At 49.3% G+C, this 23419-nt stretch overlaps 2 protein-coding genes across 13 annotated transcripts in view; both read left to right on the top strand.

Annotated features, from left to right (window-relative positions):
- The window catches only part of TENM2 (teneurin transmembrane protein 2), a 641052-nt gene extending 637071 nt beyond the window's left edge, over positions 1-3981 (top strand). For all 12 annotated transcript variants that reach the window (XM_049829391.1, XM_049829390.1, XM_049829388.1 and 9 more), the window contains 2 exons: positions 758-888; positions 2117-3981. In XM_049829391.1, coding sequence (XP_049685348.1) covers positions 758-888; positions 2117-2878 — 893 coding nt within the window. In that variant the 3' untranslated portion in view covers positions 2879-3981. The remainder of the gene's footprint in view (positions 1-757; positions 889-2116) is intronic.
- A 16409-nt stretch (positions 3982-20390) lies between these two features.
- The window catches only part of WWC1 (WW and C2 domain containing 1), a 74365-nt gene continuing 71336 nt past the window's right edge, over positions 20391-23419 (top strand). The window contains exon 1 of the mRNA XM_049829397.1: positions 20391-20576. Within this exon, the coding sequence (XP_049685354.1) occupies positions 20458-20576 (119 nt within the window). The 5' untranslated portion in view covers positions 20391-20457. The remainder of the gene's footprint in view (positions 20577-23419) is intronic.

The following is a 23419-nucleotide window of genomic DNA, read 5'->3' as shown; positions in this document are numbered from 1 at the left end:
GGGGGGTTAAAACATCATTTTGGTAACTAAAATACATCGTTAGCTCTTAACACCTGCTGAGTGAGAATTACTGTTATTTATTTAGTTACTTAGCTTTTTCAGCTGGGTATGAAGACAGGGTTTTACTGGTTAAACCCGGAGCTGGAACTTCCCGAAGCTCACCCCAGAGCTGAGCTGTAACCCTCCCATGCAGCTCCTACTTTTCTGTACTGCGCCTGCAGGGATGGGGAGGATATTCATGGTGCCTAAATTTAGACATCTGAATTACAAGTCTAGCTTCTCACTGCATTTAATGGAGCCTCCTGAGACCTGATAACAGCTAATAGAAGTAGGACATAGAAGAGAAGCCATGTATTTTCCCATAGGACTTTGCAGATGTTTTTAGGAGTACTAACCTAATAAAACACAATTTTACAATACAGCTTATAGGTTACATTAGCCACATCAGAAGGTGTCAGAGATGAAACAAGTATTGCGTATGTGGATGTTTGGATAATCCATGTGCTGTAATGGAAAAAGAATGAAATAGGTGGTATATCCCTGATGAACTATTTAGGGTAAATTTAAAGCAGTATGTCCTGTGCCTGTTCATGGTGGATTACTACATTTCTGTGAAGCGCCATGCTGTAATGTAAATTATGAGTTCCACTGCTACTTGAAATTAAAGAGGTCAAGGATGGATTTCCTAAAGTTTTTGATTTCTTATATTTATTACACACCTTTATTTCTCACTTGCCTGCTTACTTTTGATTTTTAGATGTCAAAAGCTGGTTGGTGATGTTTGGATTTCAGCTTAGCAACATTATTCCTGGTTTCCCTAGAGCAAAAATGTACTTTGTGTCACCGCCATACGAGTTGTCTGAGAGTCAAGCGTGTGAAAATGGACAGGTAGGCAGAAATATGACGTTATTTTTCTTGATAAATTTGCCCCACTCTATGAATAGAATTGCTGGCTCTTCTGTAGTTATAGCAGAAGGCCAAGTATTTATTTCAGTGTAAAATGAAGTGAGTATAGCTAGATTTTATACTAATGAACATATGCCTTTCTTGCCAGCTTCATTGTTATCATAATTACAGTGTCATTAGTTTGTCTTTTATTGAGTTCTTCCTTGATTAACAAGTTGTAACTCGATTAACTTGATTAGCAATGACAAAGGGAGACTTTGTCAGGGTAATTCATCATCTGTTGTACCTTTGGTAAAACCATCCTAATAACATATGCGTTGCAGTAAACTTAGATTGGTACTTGCTGTACTGCTAAGAAATGGTTCTACTTCTCACTCTGTAATAGGATTTCTTGTCATTTTTTGTCTGATGCTTTTCATAGTTGGAGGCTTTGGTTTGCTACTTTGGTTACTAGAGTTAACCAGTTACAGCATTCAGACTTACTTGTCAGGTTAAGCGTGGAAAATGGTATATGCTTTCAACCTTCATAATAAATTCCAACCCATTTAATAAACTTAAAAAGAGTACTAGGCCAATTCCAAACTTAGTCTTTGCTAGGCTTACTTCACATTTGTGGTAATACAACAGAAACAATCATGTAAACCTAAACATACCGCTTTGACAGGCTTCTAAATAATTTTAGAGTCTAAATCCCCTCTTCAGGAATTGCTTTGGTATTTTGGAGCCCAAACCTCATCTATTTTCAAAAAGGCTTACATTCATAAGCATTTTAGTCATATATACTGGTTGAAATCTCTGGGCAAAAGCGTCCAGAAGTTAAGTGCCACCTTTTAATAGATGGATTCTGTGTTTTTAGCTCTGATTAAAATAGTGCTAGACTTGAGTCTTTCTTACTCTTGTAACGGACATTATATAATTTGCCAAAATTGAGATTCGTAGTACATATGTGCTACAAAGGGTGATTAATGAGAAATGTTTTATTTGGTATTACCGATAGCAAAATAATTTGCCAAATGAGTAGTTACCTAATTCTAAAACAGGATATGTATATGGACGGGTAGCGGAGAGCGGTCTTCTCGTAGTGTAGCATTTTTCACTGCATGGCTTTCCTTTCAAAAAGCAAAGCAAAGATTAGTATCGGTCTCCTAAATGAGTATTTTCAGATCTATATCTTCTTCGGTGTTTTTTTGTTTTGTTTTGCTTTCCCCAGCTAATTACAGGAGTTCAGCAGACAACAGAAAGACACAACCAAGCTTTCATGGCTCTTGAGGGACAGGTCATATCTAAAAGATTACATGCCAATATTAGAGAAAAAGCAGGTCACTGGTTCGCAACAACCACTCCTATCATTGGGAAAGGAATCATGTTTGCTGTGAAGGAAGGCCGTGTAACCACTGGCATTTCCAGCATAGCCACAGACGATAGCAGAAAGATTGCCTCTGTCCTTAACAGTGCTCACTACCTGGAAAAAATGCACTACAGCATCGAGGGGAAGGATACCCACTACTTTGTCAAGATAGGCTCGGCTGACAGCGACCTCGTCACCCTCGCGATGACCAGCGGGCGGAAGGTCCTGGACAGCGGAGTCAACGTCACCGTCTCCCAGCCCACTCTCCTCGTCAACGGGAGGACTCGAAGGTTTACGAATATTGAGTTTCAGTATTCCACCCTGCTGATCAACATCCGCTACGGACTGACCCCCGACACGCTGGACGAGGAAAAGGCGAGAGTGTTAGACCAGGCTCGGCAGCGAGCCCTGGGATCGGCCTGGGCCAAAGAGCAGCAGAAGGCACGGGATGGCCGAGAGGGCAGCCGCGTATGGACAGACGGAGAGAAGCAGCAGCTTCTGAACACGGGAAGGGTTCAAGGTTACGAGGGATATTATGTCCTGCCTGTGGAGCAGTACCCAGAGCTAGCAGACAGTAGCAGCAACATCCAGTTTTTAAGACAGAATGAAATGGGAAAGAGGTAACAAATTAACCTGCTGTCATCCTTTGCTGGATGAATCAGTAGTCGTAACTGTTATCTCCTCTCCTAAGGAGATGAAGACCTAAATGGGGGCACTAGGCTGAGCTACTCTGGGATAGTAAGTGGCAAAAAAGCTCATATTTTTTGAGTTAAATGCTACTGTTCAAGTGATTAAAAAACACATCCTGAAGTGGACTAAAGCCAGACTGAAAACTCTAACCGTACAAATTAAAAAGTACCCCTGAAATATTACCCACTTGTTCTGGGTCTAAAGAAAAACAAAAAGAAGGCCTCGTATTGTATTACCTCACTCCATTCACACGTGAGCAAACTAAGAAATCCAAGTGGGCCACTTTCACTAACCAGCTGATGAAACACAGATGATTCAGACTGCTTGTTTGATAAATATCCAAGAGGTTTTCATTTAAAGCAAAATACAGGTGCATTTAAAACATGACTTTGGGGTGATTTGTGTGTAGCAACTGGAGGACAATGAGAATGCAAGTGAGAGCGCACTGGAAATAGTAAAGCAAAATATATTTAAAAGTAACAAAACTACACTTGCACTCTGACCCTCCACTTGTCTGGCCTGAATCTTAACTTATTCAAAGAGGGCAGAGTGTAAAGTTACATTCAAAATGGTGGCTATAAATCACTACAAATAAATTTCATACTCTGTTTGTCTTTGAAGATTTCCATTGTGGACAGTATAACACAGTTACAGGGTGTAGTCTGTTTAGATTCAGTAGTTTGTTGGTATCAGTTCCAGTAGAGCTGTGGGCATTGTGTTACACTATTGCAAATGGGCACCACGTCAGATCACCCTGTACATACATCAGCCAGAAGGCACAATCACTGTTTCAGATTTAAAAATTATTAGTGTGTTTGTTTGGTCGAGAAACTGAGACAATCACATTACAGTCACCACAAAAAAAAAAAAAAAAAAAAAGAAAAAAAAAAAGTCTAATAAGAACTTTGGTACAAGAACTTTTTTGTAATATACATGTATGAATTGTTCATTGAGTTTTTATATTAATTTTAATTTGCTGCTAAGCAAAGACTAGAGACAGGCAAAGATAATTTATGGCAAAGTGTTTAAATTGTTTATACATAAATAAAGTCTCTAAAACTCCTGTGAATTACTTGTCTTCCATTGTGAAATCTTTTAAAAATGAAAAAGTATTAGTGTCTCACTGTGACCTAATGCACACAGCATCTTAGATGTCAAAATGACTTGCTGTTGCTGTAGCGTGGATTCTACAGAGGGCTGGTCCTTTGATCTCTGGGTAAGCAAAGTCCTACATACACATCGCCTAGAACGCTGTTTAGGACACAGCAGAAAATTGGTAAATGCTTTAGAAATTCCCTCTCTGAGCCTCACAACTAGCAACCCTCAAACCGCCACGTTTCAATCCTGGAGTTAGTTTTAATTGCACTAGAGTAACATCCAAACAGTTTGAAAATGCAGTAACATAATATTAAAAGGAACATGGAAGGCTGTGCTGCGAGCCAGGAAGTCTCCATGAACTCTGTCTTCTTTGGGAGATTGCTTATTTCTACCACATTTAAAAATGGGAGGTAAGATCAAAGACCCTATGCAAACAGTCACTCCTGCTGATGTTAAAAGGGAACCATCCATCAACCAGAGCCCTGCTGCTTTTATCTCATTTTAGTATGTAGCTAGGGAGCTCTACTTAATTTTGAGAACAGTTTCGCTTTGGGGATTGCAAATGAGGTTTTTAATAATTCGTGATATCGACAGAGATGCTTGAGTTGATTATGGGCATTAATTCTCTCCAGGTCATTTTTAAAGCAGAACAGTTCACTGGCTCTGTTGTACAACACCTATAGCACTCAGAAAGTGCATCCAATTTTTGCTGTGCAAACAAGAGCCATCCTGTTCTGACTGGAACATTACACCTGTGTGTTTGCCCTATGCAGCGCACGCACGGGAACACCAAGCCCTGTTTCTCAGCCTCTGAAGCATGAGGCTGGGTACATTTTCAGATGAAATCCTATATGTCCATCACTGCAGATGTTTTTCTGTGCTGATGGACTTGAAGTGCTGTTACGTTATCAGACTTCTTTATAAGCGAAGCCTCTTAAGAAGTATTGTTACTTTTTTTAAATGGAGGCATAAAGCATGAAATCAAAAGGTGGAGACACTTTTCATTATCACAGCTTTTCTGGATTACCCTTGCCCTGTACTGGTAAGCTTCTTAGGCCATTTTTTGGAATGGAATTTTTCTTGCAGTTGGGAGGGTTGAAATGAGAACCTGTTGCACAGTCCCCAATGTCCTTTATTCTGTTACCATTCTCCTAAAGCTGAAACTCTTCAGAATTAAAGATGCTGCTATTTCAAAAGGAAACTTTGTTAAAGTGAAGTACCCTTTTTAATATTAATGACTATGGAAAGAGATGTAACAGATTTGCAGGGGATGCACTCCCTACCCAGCTCCTTTTCAAATAACATATACATCATCAGGACCTTCTTAAACACAGAAAGTGTTTGAAAGTGGTCTCGTCATGCTAGCTAAATACTCACCAGAGACCGTTTATCCAGGGCTATCTATGGTTTCTAAAGCCTGTGTGCAACTTAGCACAAGTCCCGGGGAAAGCCCCAGCAATACACTTGAGCTCTTGGATCCAGCTAACTATTGTGCTGGTCCTGACCGAGGTCATTCCCAACGCTAACTCTTGGCTCTGCCACTATGCTTTTTTTGTGTTTCCATGCAGATTCCCTGCCGCATTTAACAGTGTATCTACATGGGCAAACTCTCCCAGCCTGTCTTTTAGGCAAGCAAACTGCAGTATGTCTAGTTACTTAGGAAACCCTTGTGTGGTGCATCAAAGAGATTGGAAGAATTACTGTATTTTGTAATTATGACAAAGAGCTAGATGCTCTCACGTCTGGAAAAATAGCTGACTTTTGGAGGCCATACTGAAGAGCTTTTCACTTAACAAATGGGGGAGGTAACTGGACTGATGTGGCCATGGCCAACCACTTATTGCCTCCTCTCCTGTGGTCCCATCTGAGTTTCCCCTGTTTCTTGAGATGTCTTTTTCTCCCTTATCCTTTCTACAACCCCCCCTTTCCTCAGCCCCCGCAAATTGGTACCTCCTGTGCCTCTCAAAGCCCTTGCTTTTCCTCTGTCCTCCTTGCTACGCTTTTCCGTATGGAATAGGTGATGAACCTAAAGCAACGCCAAAGAGACGTGAACTGGGATCCTTTTTATGGGAGAGTGGTTAAGTGGTGGCTTTAACAGTGACATCGTGGCTGTGTCCCCAACAGCACTGCCACCAGCTCAGGCTGAGGGCAGCCGTCTAAGAAGCCCTCCTCGCTGTGGGAAGGCACCGTGCCTGAGCCCGGGCCAGCCCAAGAGCTACGAACCTGTTTGCCCTTCTAACTCACTCGAGCGTAAGCTGAGCTGTCTGCAGAGCGAACACAAATCCAAGAACGGGCTTCTATTTGAAGCTAAAACCAGATGGAGAATCAGCATTAGAGTACGTTTCCTTTTCTCCTATTGGATTGCTGTAACTGAAGGAGTTTGGTATTTATAACCTAGCATTTCAGCTTGAAAAAACGGGTTTGCCTCCTGACTTAGCCCAAAGCCTGGGACTTTGCTGTCGGTGTAGGTGCCTGTCTCAGCACACCCTGCTCCTCGCCACCGCTGGCATTTTTCCTCTCGAGGTCGCGCTCCGTGGCATTCTGGCTGCGTGATGGCAGTTCTGCCCACGAGACGCTCAGAGTTCCCAGCCTTTGCCTCCTTGCACTGCCTTGCCCTCGCCAGTCCCCCAGCAGTGCCGTGTTAGCCTTAGGGGCTTCGGTGTGTCCCAAATAAAGGCACCAACAGAAGCTCCTCCTAAAGCTGGGCCAGACCAATGGAGCCACAACACTCTCATGGGAACAAATGTGGGGAAGGAAGCATTTAGACCCTTTTTTTTTTCTTTGCTACCTGGAGTGCAAGGGCTGACACACGCACACGTGCTAGGCTCTGAGAATGTGCAGAGCCACTCTGAAACCTGCATGGGAACCTGGCTCTGGTATTGTTAGTTTTCACTTCCCATCCCTTGGGTCACGTAGCCTCTTGGAACTTTCCTCCCAGAAATGAATGTGCCAACACCATTCTGCCTCTGTAATATTATCCTGTAAGCACCTCATCTTCATGTAGCCCAGGTTCATCTTTGCTGTAAGAGTAGAGCTAGATATCCCTCATCTGCCCTGGACACGACCATAGCACCTCCTCCCAAGGCTCTCTCATGTTTGGTGGTCAAGAGTTCCCTGTGCAAACAAACATCAGCCTTCCCCAGGAACCCAAGAAAACCACATCAGAACTGAGTGCCATTGAATAATTTGTATTATTAATTGCTTTGTGCTATCATTTCTGTCAGGTTGATCTTTTTGCCGACAGTCTTGCAAACACTTCTAAAGCACTCGGTGATGATCGACCATGGGAATATGTTTGACAGTCAGCTTTGAGGCTACAGCCCTAGGAAACTCAAAAGGTAAAGTTTCTGTCACTCTATCATACTGTCCTGTGTTCATCTGGTGCTCTTGCACGAGAACCACACGTGGGAAGGCACCGTGCCTGAGCCCAGGCCAGCCCAAGAGCTATGAAGGTAAGTTTGCCCTTCTAACTCACTCGAGTGTAAGCTGAGCTGTCTGCAGAGCGAACACAAATCCAAGAACGGGCTTCTTATTTGAAGCTAAAACCAGATGGAGAATCAGCATTAGAGTATGTTTCCTTTTCTCCTATTGGTCAGTCATATACTCAGGTGGCCTCTATTTTAACTGTGCATCAGTTCAAAGGTGAGATCTTACCTTACAAACTAAGGTAGGAAGGCCTTACAAGCCCTACAGCACCCAAATGTTAAGCACAAGGCCCTTAATCTCATAAAATACAGATTTTATCTGGAAGACAAGACCTTCTATATCTTAATTTTTTCTCCAAAGAGGAACTAAGATTAGATGTCCCTGGGCAATTTTGAATGTGGGAATGGGGAATAGGGCTCTACTAGCCAGATGTAGAGTGTAACAGGATCCCTGGCTTCAGCTAAGCTGGGTAATGAAGAGGTACCGGGACCACTCTGCCTCTGAGCTCTCTCTGAGCTTTTCTGCCAACTAGGAAAGTTCCTTCCTAACCTCTTCAGGTAGAGCCTGCACATAAAGGTTTCTTATTTACAAGGATTAATGTGTTTAAACCTCACTTGCTGCATTTGAAATCTGCTACTCCTCTGGAACCAAACTCACTTCACCTCAGCGGCACCAAGTGCCGATGGCTGCATGCTCGTGGAAGAGTTTACGATGGGGTCATCGCACACCACAGTACAGTTGCTGAAGCAGCTGCAAAAGACATTTTACTCACCAGATCTCTGAATTAGCAGAGAGAATTTACAGCCTCACAGCCACTTTCAGCCCATGGCAAATAGTGAAGGAGTGCTGGCTCTAGCAGGTGGCTCCACTGGGCAGAGGCTGTCACAGGAGGCTCCTGGTGTTGGTAGGTACCTGTATACATACATTACATGCTGTAACTGCTTGTTTAAGTCCATAAGATCTAAAAAATTCTCTCTCCCTTGCCATGTATGTCTGTCATCTCCCTAATTAACATAGTTTTATGCAATGCTTGAACATGACCAAGAGCTCTAGAAAGGCAAATACTACTGCCAGTGTCAAAGCACAAACACTCCGTGTTGATAAAGTCTTTTCTGCTTCTGCCCAACCCAACGCAGCAGTGCTGGGCAGATCTAGACTCACCGACACCAACTGTGTGTGTCTGCAGCAACATCTGACAGGTGATTAGCTGAGCTACTAGGCAGAGCAAGTGGTATTTAACAAGCAGTTAACCAAGACATAACCAAGACTGGGTCACACAACAGTCATCACAACATGACTTGCAGCACCCTCACAGCTGGACCCATCGCACTAATGGGCTACGTTGGTAATTTTAACCTCACCTGACCAAGAGCTCACTACGTCAGCTCAGCACCCTCCCCCCCCAAGTAAATAAAAACCAAGAGGTGGAAGCACCGGCGTGATAAGCCAAATTCAGCCAAATGACCCAGGCAAGGAAACAGCTTGGCAGAGAAGGCAGGGACTCGACCCTGCCAGCCTCTCCCGCACACGGTTTGGGTGGCTGCCTGTGAGCACCCTGCAGGCTGCAGGCCGGTCGCCCTCTGCAACCAGCGGCCCCAAGAGCCACTTCTTAACCTGGAGAACGTGAGGTTTGCATCAAAGCAAGAGTCAGCGCCCCAGCAGATGCCTTGCGCCCACCCAGGTACTTCGGTTCACCTGCAGCTCAGCAGGTGCCACCAGCTCTGCCCAGATTTCCCCACATCTCCCGTGGCAGGAGTGGGGCGTTCCTCTTTGTAGAGGTTCTGCAGCAGCTCTTCAAAATATATATCTATCTAATGTAACAGGTTAGGCTTTCCCTTATTTCCTTGTTCGTTAAAATATTTCTGTAGCATCTTAGCCTCTACCAAGGATTTAATGGTTCTGGGGTTACGGTCAGGCTACTTCTGTGGTGCTTCTGAGCCAAGGAGAAAAAAAGCAAGTAATAAAGCAAAATGTGGTAAAAACACCATGGGAGAGAGCCGTGTGCCAACTTTCAGAGAGAAGCAAGTGAATGCAGCCAATTTATAAATCCTTAACAAATAGGATTTACAATGGAAGCAGCAGTTAAGCTATTATGAGTACAGAAGGTGGCAGGCAGTATACTGTAACACTGTCCATGCTGTGTTACAGCAGCTCAACAGCATTGCTATTGGAGAAATTATATTTACAGAAGTTTTACATCTTTAGATGACAGCTTCTGGCAGGCTTTAGTCTAATTTTGTGGTTGCATATAAAAAGAAAATCTGCCAGCAGAATTGTGTTGGCTGTACAAGCCCAGGCCTTGTGGCTGTTTCAAATACCCCTCCCTCCCCAAAATTCATTAACTGAAGCAATCATGAAAATTAAAGTAAAATATTAAGAAACATTACTCAGTGCTATAAATCAGTAATCCAGCTGTCTCATTTCTAGTGGTCAGCGATAGTCAGTGACTCAATAGGCTCTTCTTGAGAAATCACACTTTTTCATCTGTCAAGAGTTATTCCTAGAGATAAAAATCAGATTCCTGTTTGCCTCTGTGGGCTGCAGTGATCTTTTGAAGACATCCCCATCTTAATGCATTGGTCTCTGCCCAGCTGGGGAACACGGACCATTAAAAAGTCTGTGACAAAGCATCTGAGAAGAGAGTTTTCACACCTGACACAGGACAGGGCCCTTATTAAAAAGGCGGCAGTGGTGTGGGTGGAGGGCTTGGAGTCCAGCTCCTTTAGGGTTCACAGAGTCACAGGACGGGTGAGGCTAACGTGCTGTTAAGAGCAGGGGCTCATAATCATGTCCAGCTGGGTTTTTAATGTCTCCAACGATGGAGACTTCAGCCCCTCTGGGCAACCTGTTCCACTGCTCAGTCACCCCCACAGTAAAATTAGCATTTCTTATGTTTAACCAGAATTTTCTGTATTTCTGTCTGTGCCTGTTGCCCCTTGTCCTGTCACCGTGTGCCACTGAGACAACCCTGGCTTCTTCGTCATTACTTTTCCCTTCAGATGTTCACGCACACTGATAAAATCCCCCCCCCCAGCCACCTCCTTTCCAGGCTGAACAGCCCCAGCTCGCCCAGCCTCTCCCCCTACGTCAGAAGCTCCAGTCCTTTCACCATCTTCGTGCCCCTTGGCTGGACTCTCCCCAGTATGTTCACGTCTGTCTTGTGCAGGGTCACCCAGAACCAGACCCAGTCCTCCAGACGTGTCTCGCTAGTGCTGAGCGGAGGGGAAGGATCACCTCCTCGGGTGATCATCCTGCTGGTGATGCTCTGCATAATGCAACCCAAGATGCTGTTGGCCTGCTTTGCCACAAAAGCACATTGCTGGCAACTTGTCCCCCAGGTCCTTTTCTGGAAAGCTGCTTTCCAGCTGGGTGGCCCCCAGCTCGTACTGGTGCTTGGGGTTGTTCCTCCCCCGGCGCGGGATTCTGCGCTTCCCTTTCCTGAACTTCACGAGGTTCCCGTCGGGCCCTTTCTCCAGCCTGTCCCCCCAGACGGCAGCAGACCCTCTGGTTTATCAGCCGCTGCCCAGAGCCTCCTTCAATTGCCACAACCTTCGAAGATAGCCGGGAATGGCCTGGCAGTGCCATCCACCAGCTCCCTCAGCTCTCCTGGGTGCGTGCCAGCAAGTCCCGGAGACTCGTCCATGTCCCATTTGTTGCTCCCTTACCTGATCCTGCTCCACCCAGGGTAAATCTTCCTTGCTCCAGACTTTCTCCCTGGGCAAGCTGAAGGCAGATCGTCCCAGGAAAGAGCAGAGGCCACGAAGGCACTGAGTATCTCAGCCCTTTCGGTGCCACCCAAGTCCCCCACTGCAGCGGGCAGAGAGCTCACGCTGTCACGCCGATCTTTACTGAAACTCGAAGCGTCTGCATTGCTGCGTTGCCCCGCGCCGAGCCTCACGGCAAATCACGCAAAGCTCCTCCAGCTGCGGGGGGTGGCCGGGAATCCCAGCTCAGCACCGGTGTGCTCGGCCCAGCTGCGGCTGTGCCCGCATTCAGTCCTCCTGGCTGGGCACAGACCAGAGCCGCCGGGCAGCACCGGGAAGCACCGGGCAGCACTGGGAAGCACCGGGCAGCACTGGGCGGCACCGGGCAGCACGGCCGCTCTCACCGGCCCCTGCCCAGGGAGCGCTCGGCAGGACACGGGGCTGCGTTCTACAGCCCCAAGATGCGACACAGGGAAAGGAAGAATATTGTTCTCGGTCATATTCGACATCAGGTGACGTAACTGCAAAACTCGCCGTCATTTACAATTTATGCCCGTTTGCCCGAGGAAGCGGGTCTCGTTCGTTTGTCAGGTCTGTAGTTTGTGCTCCCACCGGCCCCGCTGACTGCCTCCACCTCCCCTCCCGCCCGCTGCTCCCCGCACCCCCCGACAGCAGCAGCTGGGCAGATTTTTCAGCATTTGCGTCCACCTCGGTTCGGCCACCAGAACCCGGTCTGAGGTGTGACGGGTCCAGGCAGCCGCCCTCTTGCCCCGGCAGGAGGTAAATGCTGCTGTCCTTGGGGTCGCAGTCCTCACCTGGCTTGGCAGGAGGTCCCCTGCTCAGCGCTGCAGGGGGTCCTGAGAGGAAAGGTGGATCGATAGGCATGCTGCTGGTAAAGCTCAGCGCTGCCTTACTGGTCGGCTGCGGGGTAAGCAGCAGCTATAAAGCAGCATTTGGATTACTAAAGCGTGGAATAAGTGGTCCTTAGAGTCCTAGCCACTGGTTAAGTATTTTCAAAGTGAAGCTAAGCTGCTTTAAAAGGACAGTTGTTTCTTTAGTGCCTCTGATTTATGTAGTGAAGTAACTAGGTGGGGTTTGTTGGTTTGGTTTTTCTTTCTTTCTTTGCTGCTGCAGCTGTGAGGCCGGTGTGTGCTGGACAGGAGCGGTACTCTGACTCTGCAGGGATGTGGACACGCGTTCATCCTGCGACACCATCGCTCCTGCGCTGCCACGCGGCCGTTCAGCCTCTCGCCCCGTGTAGCACGGGGGATAAACCCCTGCTGCGCCGCAGGCATCAGCACCACCTCGCCAGCCTCTGGGTGTCAAATTCAAGCTCACGACTGACCGAAGCAGCATGCTGGTGAGCAAGCGAGATGCACGTAGGTGGGAAGGCAAAGCCTTGGAGAACTTGCTTCTGCCTTCATGGCACTTTGCCCTTCACTGGTCCAAGTCGTTTTGTCCTCTTTGGGACCTGCCGTGCCACAGACATCAATGGCATCCAGCGGTGGGCACATCCCTCCACTGCTCCCGCGCTTGGCAGCTGCAGAACATGCCACTGGACAGACTGCCAAGGCGGCATGACAGACTGCTGGGGCACCTGGATCCCATCCCACTGCCGCCTTGCTCGGCAGCAGCTGGCTCACAAGAGCGGCCTTGGCATCCCTTGCCCGGCTGCTTCCCACTTTGAGAGACGATGGTACCCATCCCTTCACCATTCGTTGCTACCAGCTTCTGCCCCCAACTCGACTGCTGAAACTGTTTGTTAATGCTAACGCAGCGCCTCATGCTCGACAACGCAAGTCCCACCTGCAGTGCCCTGTTGTCACTAGTGTAAAACGAGCCCCAACAGAAAAGTCACATCCGTAGGGTTAGAAACAGAATGCATGCTGGCAAAACTAAATACGTTTTGCTTCCCTTGCCCTGGGTCAGGCACATGTTGCCATCCCAGTGGTGCCTGTGCAGCTCCGGTCCGCGGTGGTCCTTGGCCAGCTTGTTGTGATGTGACATGGCAATGGCACTGCGGTGTTTTTCCAGCTCAAAAACAATTACCGGTATCAGTGCACATAGCCACATTTCCTTTTACAAGCCTGCGCACGTGCAGGGTTTTCCCTCCTTGCGTGCAGCCGAAGGCACTTGTCACACTTGATAAGGACGAGCTCCAGCCGTGCTGCGTCCTGTGCACGTCCCACCGCCCCACTCTGCCGGCGAGGGACACCCGCACAGGGTCGTAGGCGACTCTGGGTTTGAGACTCACAAGCCACACTGGCGGTAATGCAGAAGTGCATATTTTCAGGCCGGAAAGGTGGAGTGCTGTGGCAGCTCTGTGGCTGGAGAGCTGACAATTGACCAAGAGAAACCTGCTTATGGGAGGAGGTCTCCCTAACTTCTGAACAAATAATGGGCCAGTAAAAATAGCAATTGATACCAAACCAATTGATTTTTCTGTCGTGTGTGTTGTCCACGACAGGTTGATGGAAACTTTTAAACTTTTTTTTTTTATAACTGAGAGTGCCTGAGTGTTTGGCCCTATTCCTAACTCCCACCTGCAGCACCAGGGCTGGCTGCCGAGGGCAGACCTGCCCCTGCCTTTGCTGAGGAGCTCGGTGCTGGTGCTATGGCCTCGGCTCCCGCCGAGCTCAGCGGAGCCCCATGGCGAGCGGCTGGGTGGGCAGCTGCCAAGAGCTGCTGATGAGCCACGGGTGGCAGCCAAGCACCTGGGGACTGGCACAGGGGCTCACACTGGGATCAGAGACTCCCACCGCTATGAGAGCAGCTCCAGCTTCGGTTAAGCGGTCTCCCGTTTAGGTTAAGCAACTCTCAGTTATTGCAAAGTAGAAAACACACATTCGGCTCCTAGTGTACGTTGCAAGGGATGTCCACACACTCGGGGAAGACAGAGGCCCGATCTTCCCAGCAATGTCAAGGAAAGCTTGCAGTGCGGTGCTTCCAGTGGGCATACGAGGGTCTAATAAAACAACAGAGATAAGGGTTGTTTGGGGGAAAAAAAATCCTGTTTTGTTTGTAGGTAAAAAAAAATCTCAGAGCACCCAAAGGTCATAGTTAGGAATTTATTCCCTTGCTGCAGGCTTGTTTGCTGAAAGATAACGATCTTTGGTGCAGGTGTACAAAGTGCCAAGGATGGTGAAGGCGACACAGAGTAAACCGTGGCTGAGTGATGTGCTCGTGGCAGCCTCAACAGCCCCAGAATCATGAGGACTGTCCCTAACACAGGTGTCCTGCGACGTATCCCGTTCTTCCGAGGCAACGCTCAGCTGACGGATGGTTTTCCTGCCTTTGGAGGTTAATGATGTTGCTGTGTTAGAGCCAGCCTTGCCTGTGGCAGGGGACGGCCTGAACATTTGTGCTGGTGTAAATATCGACCCGTGGCTTGGGAGAACCCTGATTCAGCAGTGGCTGGGGACTGTCCTACAGACCGCAGTATCTCACCCCCTTCCATAAACAGCCCTGTATAATGGCCCTGCCCCACACTCACAGCTCCGAATTACGGCAAGCTACTTCTAAATGGACTAACCAAAAAAAATAACCAGAGCAAAGGGCTGGAAGAAAATTATTTCAGACCTCGCAGGTTGTTGTTCAAGGGTGCAGTGATGCAGCTGTAACTCAAAGTGCACTTGGTCAGTGCAAGCCTGAGAGCTCCCGAGTCCTCCCATGACACACGAGGTGGTCAAGGCTTGAAGGCTGGGGAAGGGTCGATTTGGACAGGCTTGCTGCTGCAAACTTATTTTCACAAGACTTGCAGGGGCTGAGGCTTCTTAAGGCTGTAGCTTTCCAACTCACCCCTAGGTCTCTTGCCTTTACTTTTCAATCTTGTTTTAGCTGCCATGTGACATGTTCTTGACTTTTCCCTTAGCTACACAATTTTATCCTATGCACTCACAAAAGCAAGTAATATATTTACTACTTAATAACCAAATGTGGGGGATTCTGCTCAATTTTTTCAATGCTTAGGGTAGCATAAAGAACTGCATTATGTTGACTAATGCTGTTCATGACAAACAGCACAAGAAAGGTAGCTGGAAATTTAACATTAGAAATCCAGAACCCACTGCCTGAGGCTTTGATAAAAGAAGGCTGAATTAAACCTTTCTCTTTGTCAGAAACCTTTATTTAGTTTGATTGACTTATGACAAGTAGGTCTTAAACCTTTCCACATTTATTTTCCAGCTGGCCTTTTTATTTCACTCAGTTTTTAAAATTTCTGTATTGATTGCCCTTTCTCTTCCACTCTGCTAGCTTTGACACAAGGCCATTGAAGAAGCCTGTGTGGTTTAAGTCCATTTGTTGGCTGCTTCACTGTGCAAGTGCAGGTGTCTGGTGGGTCACGCTGCAACCCGGGATGATGGGATAAAAGAAAAAATAAGCAACCCCTGAAGAAGAGATCAGGGACCGGGTGGTTTGTCTAGGGGAGCAGCGATATTTCCTACACACAGCTCTGTTCGGGTGGCCGGAGCTGTCAGTCAGGGTGAGAACAGAAACAAAAGCTGGAGGGATAAGAGCTTCTTAACCCCGTGTTAAGGTGCTGACACCAAAGCCAGCCACCAACGGGACTGTGAACGCCTCACTCGGGAACCACAAAGCCTTGAGTCTGGTTTCCTGACGCCTGGTGCAACCAGTGCCTCTGTGAACTTCGGGCTTCTCCTTCTACGGTGAGCTTGGGAGTCAGATACAAAAGCCTTTTTACACTACAGGACCTTGGGTATGTTCAAGGATATTTGCTAACACCTACCTCAGCATTTTATTTCCTGCATAGACACCTAAGAATGTATAAAACCATAAATCAGAACACATAATAAAAAATAAAAAGCAGGTTTGTTTTTAATACAGCAGGATAGTTGTATGCTCTCCCAATACACTTTTGGGGACTACTGACATCCCCTGGGGTTTGATCAGGGCTCCCAGCTCTGCCCCTCAGTAATATGGGAGGTGGGAAACAGGAGAAAAACCAAAATTGTCAGAAAGTAAAACCTTGACTACAGCCTGAAGGGACAAAATATCCCAGAGCTTTGCTTTTCGTACAACAAAGTCAAAGAGTTAAGCAGGCTTGTTGGATCACTAAGGATGTGCCCATGTAGCAAACCTGACCAGAGTAGCATCTCCCCGCGTGGATGCACTTTGGGGAAGAGTGATCAGCACATTTCCTAAAGAGCAAGTCCCAGTTAGGGCATAGTTAAACAGGGACATGGTGGTGGCCTTGGCAGTGCTAGGTTAACAGTTGGACTTGATGATCTTAAAGGTCTTTTCCAACCTGAACGATAGCATCTTGTTTCACAAACAAACTAGTCGGGGATCTCTTACAACTCTCTTGCGAGAGGCCAAACCAGCAGAAATCCAGCCAGCAGACTTCCCAGGGTAGTGGGAAACCCAGCCTGCTGCACGGGTCCTATTTAATACTCACCTTGCCAGACGAACCTGCAACTCTCACCATTCCTCACATCTCACCCAGGCCACACGACACTGTGTGTGAGGGAGCATTGTACCCAAGAGCCGCGTGTGTACAGAACAAACCGACTGCCTCGTCTGGAACAAGGGGTGCAGGGACCGGCAGGACATCAGGCAAGACCCAGCCAATACCTGCCAGAGCAATAGGACGGCTTTGCGGATGTCACCTGCTTTTTGTTGGTTTTTTTTTTTTTAAGGCCTCAACCAATGGGTCTTTTAAGGAGTAGTTTGAAAGAAAACAATGAAGCAGGTTTGCCAATGTTTACAGAAAGTTCCTTTCATGTTGGGACTGGAAAGTACAGCAGGTTGTGTGTGCTCTTCCCCGCCTCGTGGGCACCTCTGCTCTTCTTGCCAGGCTGGAAACAGCTTCTGAAAGCAGGAGGGCTTTGGGTTACTTCCAAAATGAAATGTTCCATATTTCCACACCTGATTTTGACTTTTTTTAAAAAACAAAATGCCATTTGGAAACTGAAAAAAATTGACATACAGTTTGGGGGTGGGCAGGGTGGGGAAGAGGCTTTCTAAGAAGGACAAGGTAACCCTCCACAGAAACAATATGATTGATTCAAGTTGAACAATGCTGGAGATTTTAACCAAAAATGTGGTATTTCGGGTAAATGCAATTGTTTCCCGGCAATTGAATTTAAACCCATTTTTCCTCCTATTTCAGTTCAGACACCTGAAGATATTGGCTAAGAGAGCAATATTGTGCTCTAGTAGCGTTTGACATTTGTGTTTTTGTTATTCGCAGTCAATTAAGAATAGAGCTTTAAGTATTGAGTACAAAAATGCAGACTTTTGAATGTATTTGGAAAAAAACCCCAAGCAGCAAGCAACCAGCTGCTCAAAAACAAATCAGCAACAGAAAATGGCTGCTCTTGTTACTGAATAATTTGTTACCCAGCCCGTTGTGGACTCTGCAAAGCTGGACGGGACGGCGGCGTGCCGCACATGAGGTCATGCTGGAGACATTGACCCCCACAGCAAAAAAAAAAATGAGGCTTCTACAGACTTTGTTCTCTGCTCTGTTCTTCCTTTTCACATAGGTAAGAGCTTACCTATGAACCAAACCTTCCCTTTCTTTGCCCATGTGAAAACAATCACCTGTTTGTTTATTGCTTTACAGTTCAAACAGACTCTGATAACGCTGAATTCTTTTGTTGTGAGTGTAAGTGGTAAAAGGGAGTAAGTTACCACACGCACATTCCTGATTACATTCATAAATTCATACAGTTCAATGAGAGGCATTTTTTTTCTGAGTTAAAAAATAAAGAGGAGTGGAAAAATAAGATCTTTTGACTTGAGTCAGAACTACCTGCAAATATTTTCTGAGATATTTATTTCAAAAGCAATTATCTTTAAAAAAAAATTACACAATTACTTTCTTCATAAACACAGTTGATGACATCTGGAAAAGAAAAGGTATTTATTCGGCTTCTTTACATATAGCCTTTCTCTAGACGATCTATACATGTTCTGAAAATTTGAAAAAGCACTTTAAAACAAGACATGCCTTTTGGAAGTACCTCTGTGCTTGAACGTAAGACCACAGATACAGGAACATGAAAATACACACTAATTTGTTCTCACTTTGTTATTTGCTTTTTGTCTTGTAATATTTAAACACATTAGTTGTTGCTGATTTTTCTTCTATTGTTACAGTTCCCCCTTTTAAATGTCTTAAGTACTTTGCTGAGTGTTTTACAAAGAGAGAAACACCATTATCCATGAGATTAAAAGCAGCAAAGAGAAAATGACAGCCGCAGTGACTAGCCCAGTGCCCCCCTGCACAAATCCATTGCACACCGCTGGCGTCAGCCCAGGACTCCCGGCAGTCCTGGTGTCTGCTCGCTGGAGCGGCACTGCTCCCAGTGCTCCGAGTCTTTGCTTCCAAAAGAAACCGCAAGCTTCGTTTAGAGTTGTGGACAGATACGCAGTTTATTCCCTTATTCTTGCTTTATTATTAATTTAAAAGCCTTGTGTATGGTCCTGTTCATAAAAGCAACACATTCAGTGGCCCCCTCCAAGTTTGGCATCAGATAAAATGGGGTTAAATCAGGCTATTTTCCAAATGCCTCACTTTCAGCTTTACTTGTCTTCATTTTCTTCCCCATTCAACCACTTCATCAGCCAACTGCTACTGCATTCTGCTTTGGCCTCCGGAGAATTAGCAGTTCTGACTCCCAGCAGGTTGTCAGAAAGCCTGAAAGAAGTTACCTTACCCTCAAAATCTGGCAGAAAAATGAGATGTTATTTCTATTGTCTTTCTTGCTTTTACTTTTCCTCTCTGGCCCTTTGGGGCTCCCCTCTTCCCATCCTCCAGTTTCCTTTTCCACCCCTACACTTGGCAGGGATCCCCACTCCATTCTGCTTTTTCAATAGCTGGAGCTCTACAAAACTTCTCGCTTTCCCCCCACCCTTGACGGTAGGAAACCAGCGTTGGCTGGTGCTCCCTGGGGAAAAACGCTGCCTCATGCAAGACTCCCCTCATGGCCGCGCCGCGTAGGTCGCCCACCTTAGCTCGTGGCCCGGTCGCATGCCGTTGCGTGAGCTTTTATTGGGACATTTTGCCACGGGCGGTCTGTTCCGAGCCTAAATGACTGAAATCTGGGGGCAGGAGACCGGGGAGGGCACGTCCTCGTAGCTCCCTCCGTCCCGCACTGCGGCTACGCCGGAGGCACGCTCGGGTACCGGCCGCAGCCGCCGTGGAAGGGGTGACACGCGGCGCAGCGTGGACACCGCCACCCACCCGCCGGCTTACGGGCTGGTACCGGTACCTGGGACTGTCCCGTGCTTATTTTTAGAACCCCGCCTTCTGGCGACGGTCCTACCGCACCTACACAGCCGGCCGCGAAGGGCTTTCGCTCTCGAAGCCGCAGGAGTGGGAAAGTCGCCAACGCCACCCGCGCCGAGACCCGCGTGGGCAGCTCCGTTGGCCGTTCGGGGCCCGGCGGCGGCCGCTCCAGCGGGGAGCCCAGCGGGCGGCGGGAGGCCCAGCCCTGCCGCGGGGGCCAGCCGCGGCCCGGGAACCCCCCACGGCCCGAGGGACGTCCCCCAGGTCGGGGAAGAGCTTGGGCGCTTGTCCCTGCGAGGGCCAGCACCCCACGCCCCGCGTCTCCGCGGGGAGGCACCGAGCGGACCCCGAGCCGCCTTCTCGGCCACCGGGACGGCAACCGCCACCCTCCACCTCCCGGGCTTCTCCTCAGAGGGGCCGCCCCACCCCGCCCCGCCCCGCCCGGCCGACCGCGCGGGCCCCCGCACCCGCCCCCGGTGCCCCCCTCCCCGCCGGCAGGGGGCGCCCTGGTGCGTGCGGCGGCGGGGCGGGGCGGGGCCTTTCAGAACCGGCATCCCCCGCCCGGGGCGCCGCGGGTGGGTGGGGCGGAGCCGCCCCGGGACTCGCCGGGCCGCCGCCGCTTGGCGGAGCAGGAAATGGAGGCGTGAGGGGCCGGGCGGGCCGCGGCTTCCCGCGCCGCAGGGCTGACCGTGGGCTCGCCCGCCGCCCTCCCCGGACCGCCCCCGCCGCGCCGCGGTGCGGGGCCGGGCGCCTCGGCCCGGCCCGGCCCGGCCCGCCTCGGCCGGCTCCGCGCCCCGCCTCCGCCGCGGGGCCGGCATGTGAGGCTGCCCGGCGGCGGCGCCTCCCTGCGCGGCTGGGCCGGTGCGGCCCCCGCACCGCTCCTCGCCGCCCGCGGGAGGGGAGGCCCGGCCCGGCCCTGCCCCGGGGCCGCCTCCCCCCCCCCCCCCCGTCCCCCCCACCCCCCCGTCCCCGCCGCCGTCCCGTCCCGGAGCGGAGCGGTGGATGGGGCAGCGCGGCCGTTGGTGGGGACGATGCCGCGGAAGGAGCTGCCGCTGCCCGAGGGCTGGGAGGAGGCGCGGGACTACGACGGGAAGGTGTACTACATCGACCACGGCAGCCGCACCACCAGCTGGGTCGACCCCCGCGACAGGTGGGCGGCGGCGGCGGCGGGGCCGGGGGGCGCGGCGGGCAGGGCGGGGGGCGCCGCTCCGGGTCCCTCTTCTCGCCTTCCCCGGGGGGGGGACGGACCCGCGGGCGGCCGGTGTGCCTGCCGCCGCCCGGCGCGGCTCCTCGGCGCGTCCTCTCCTCGCTCCCAAGTTGCCCGGTCGGTACCTGCTGCCGGCCGGGCGAGCCCCGGTGTGGCTCCGCGGGAGGGCAGGGCGGGGAAGGGTCGGGACGGTCGCTTCGTTACCCGCGGCCCCGGCAGGGCGCTGGGCGCCTGCCTGCCGCTCGGGAGGCGAGGGATGGCGGGAGGTCGGCGGCTGTTTTGTCCTCTCGTTGCGACCCGCCGCCTCTCCCGTCTCCAGACATCTTGCGGATCCGCGTTGCCCGCTGCCCGCAGGGCGTGGGTGTAGGGCAGGCGGCACCGGCGCTGCCTCCCGACCCGCGGCGGGGGTGGGGAGCCCGCCTGCTTCCCCCCACGAGCAGCGGCGGCTCTGTGGAGCCGGGGGGGCTGGCGGCGCAGGGCCGGGGGGGCGCCGGTGGGTCCTCTCCTGCGTCGCGGCCCGCCTCTGCGGGCAGCGCTGCGGCCTCGGCGAGCGTGGCGAGCACGGAGGTCGCGGACTTCGGGGTGTGTTTCCGATTGCCCCGGTCTGCCTCCCGCTTCCCAGCGGGCTCCTCTCGCTCCTGCTTGCTCCGAGGAGCTCTTTCCCTGGGTTGCTCGCTTTAAAAAGTAAGAGCAACAGGGAAGAGTCTACTGTTCGAGCCCCGAGTGATTTTTCTAAGCAACGTTGTGTCCTAGCGCGTTCTAGCTCTGTGCTTGAGGCAGCTATGGTAAGCCGGCGTACGGGAGCTCGAGCGTGCGGGAGGCTCGACTACTTCTGTTGAAATCAGAAGTTTCTAAATTTCACGCGTAATGCTCTGTTAGCTGCGGTTCCCAGACACAGCAACTCAAAAATCCATCTTGATGAGCTGGAAGTTCCAACAGTCTGAATATGTGGTTGGTCGTTGATAAAATTTTATGCGCTTCCCCCATCTGACAGTGACTGTTCTCCTTGTTCTGGGGCACCTAGTGTAATTCCTGAATTTGTTTTCCTTTCTTCCCCTTGCCCCAGCAATAAGTTCCTTGAAGGGGCTTCCCTTGTTGGTGGGATGTCAGTACTTTGCCTTCTCTCCAGTTCTACTTGGATGTTTTTTGTTAAGCATGAAAGTGAATGATTGTCCCATTTTACAAGACTTCAAGGAGTGTTCTGCATTCCAGGAATAATCCTTGTGTGTACTGTACACAAATGTAACCTGCTGCCAGCCAGGAGTTTCGAACTCATTTTGGGGCTTCTGGTTCAGCAATGTGGCCGAGACGGGCTAGTAACACAGCAGTTTCAAGATGTGTTTTTTAATAAAAGTCAATACAAGATTAAATTAGGAACGCTTTCCTGGCATCTGTATTTTGTTGCAGAGAACGAAGACAAGTGAAAAATCTAATAGGCCTAATACTGGCTTATAAAAATTCTCATATGTCCTGGGTTAGTGACTCAAAAATGACAGAAGTTACTAAATGGGTGCCTTCTTTATGCATGTGTACTGAGCTGTCTCAGAACCATTACCTACTCGCCACTGTTAGAGGAGGATATTCAAACACATACTGATAACTTGTATCACATGACATATTTGCCATGCACATAGAAATACACCTGAATATACACGGCCCTGACGAGCTTTGCATCTGATTCATCTTCCAGTAGCGCTACCAAGAAAACAAGCTGCATTGGACACTCCCCCTGAAAATCCTCAAGGTTTTGAAGGGTTTATTGGTCCAACAGTAGAACAAATATGTGACATGACACTTAACCCATCACCTGGGGGACCATGTGCTTGTATCGTTTGAAACCCTGCTCTGACACACAGGAAAGAAGTTTCTTTTCCAACTAATTAACACTGTCTGTGAAAACCAGCTGATGGGGAATTTCTGATCACCTTGTCATAAGATCACTACCACAGAGAGTAGCTAACTTGATTTGCACACTGATCCTTGAACTTTATCAGTGTATTTTATGTTTGAACATTTGTAAGTGTGGCTTTTTACAAGTCATCTTCTACATTGCTGCAGCTGAGAGGTTGGTTTGTGTATTTGCTACAGTTCCTTCTGTGTGCTGTGCTTACACATGCTGTCTTTTACCCAGCGAGAAGCAATAGATATTAGGAAACATGGCTGTAGAACTGCAAGTTTGAGGGATGTGGAGGAAGATGCATGCGTTGGGGCAACCCAGTTGCTTGTCGGTGGGACTGTACCTTTGTAATACCTGATCAGTTTATTCAGGGAGCAACAACTGGTAGCTAAAGATAGGACACACAGGTTTTTAAACCTTCCCTAAGTCTTCCATTCTAGCTTAATTTAGTGGAAATAAACGTGAGCAGGGATACCATCTAGCTTCAGGGCACGGGCTTGCCCATTGTTTTTGTGACAACAGTTGGTGTCAGGTTTATAGTCCTGCTGAGGTTGGTTTAATAGGCTGCTAGGGAAGCAGGCCTGGCTGTGGGCACACAGAGGGGTGTGGGGAGCAGCGGAGGGGAGGCAGGGGCTGTAAGGTGGGACCTCAGAGGGCGTTGGACTGTACGAAATCAAAAGCTGGGCTGGTGGTTTTCCAGCTCTCGCGTAACGCGTGACACCAGTCCTGCAGATGGGCTATTGCTGAGAGAGGCTGTTAGACTTTGCCGGTAGGAAGTCACTGGCACCTGGTGGCATCTCATTCTCATGTAAAGCTGACTTGAGTGATACTCAGATGCCTCAAATCTTGATTGAAGCAACTGCATGTCAGAGCACTTCTACCTTGTACT

This window comes from Accipiter gentilis, chromosome 26, assembly GCF_929443795.1.
Source record: "Accipiter gentilis chromosome 26, bAccGen1.1, whole genome shotgun sequence".
Taxonomy (NCBI): domain Eukaryota; kingdom Metazoa; phylum Chordata; class Aves; order Accipitriformes; family Accipitridae; genus Astur; species Astur gentilis.
The sequence above is the reverse complement of the archived record's forward strand: the minus strand, read 5'-3'. Positions and strand labels throughout refer to the sequence as shown.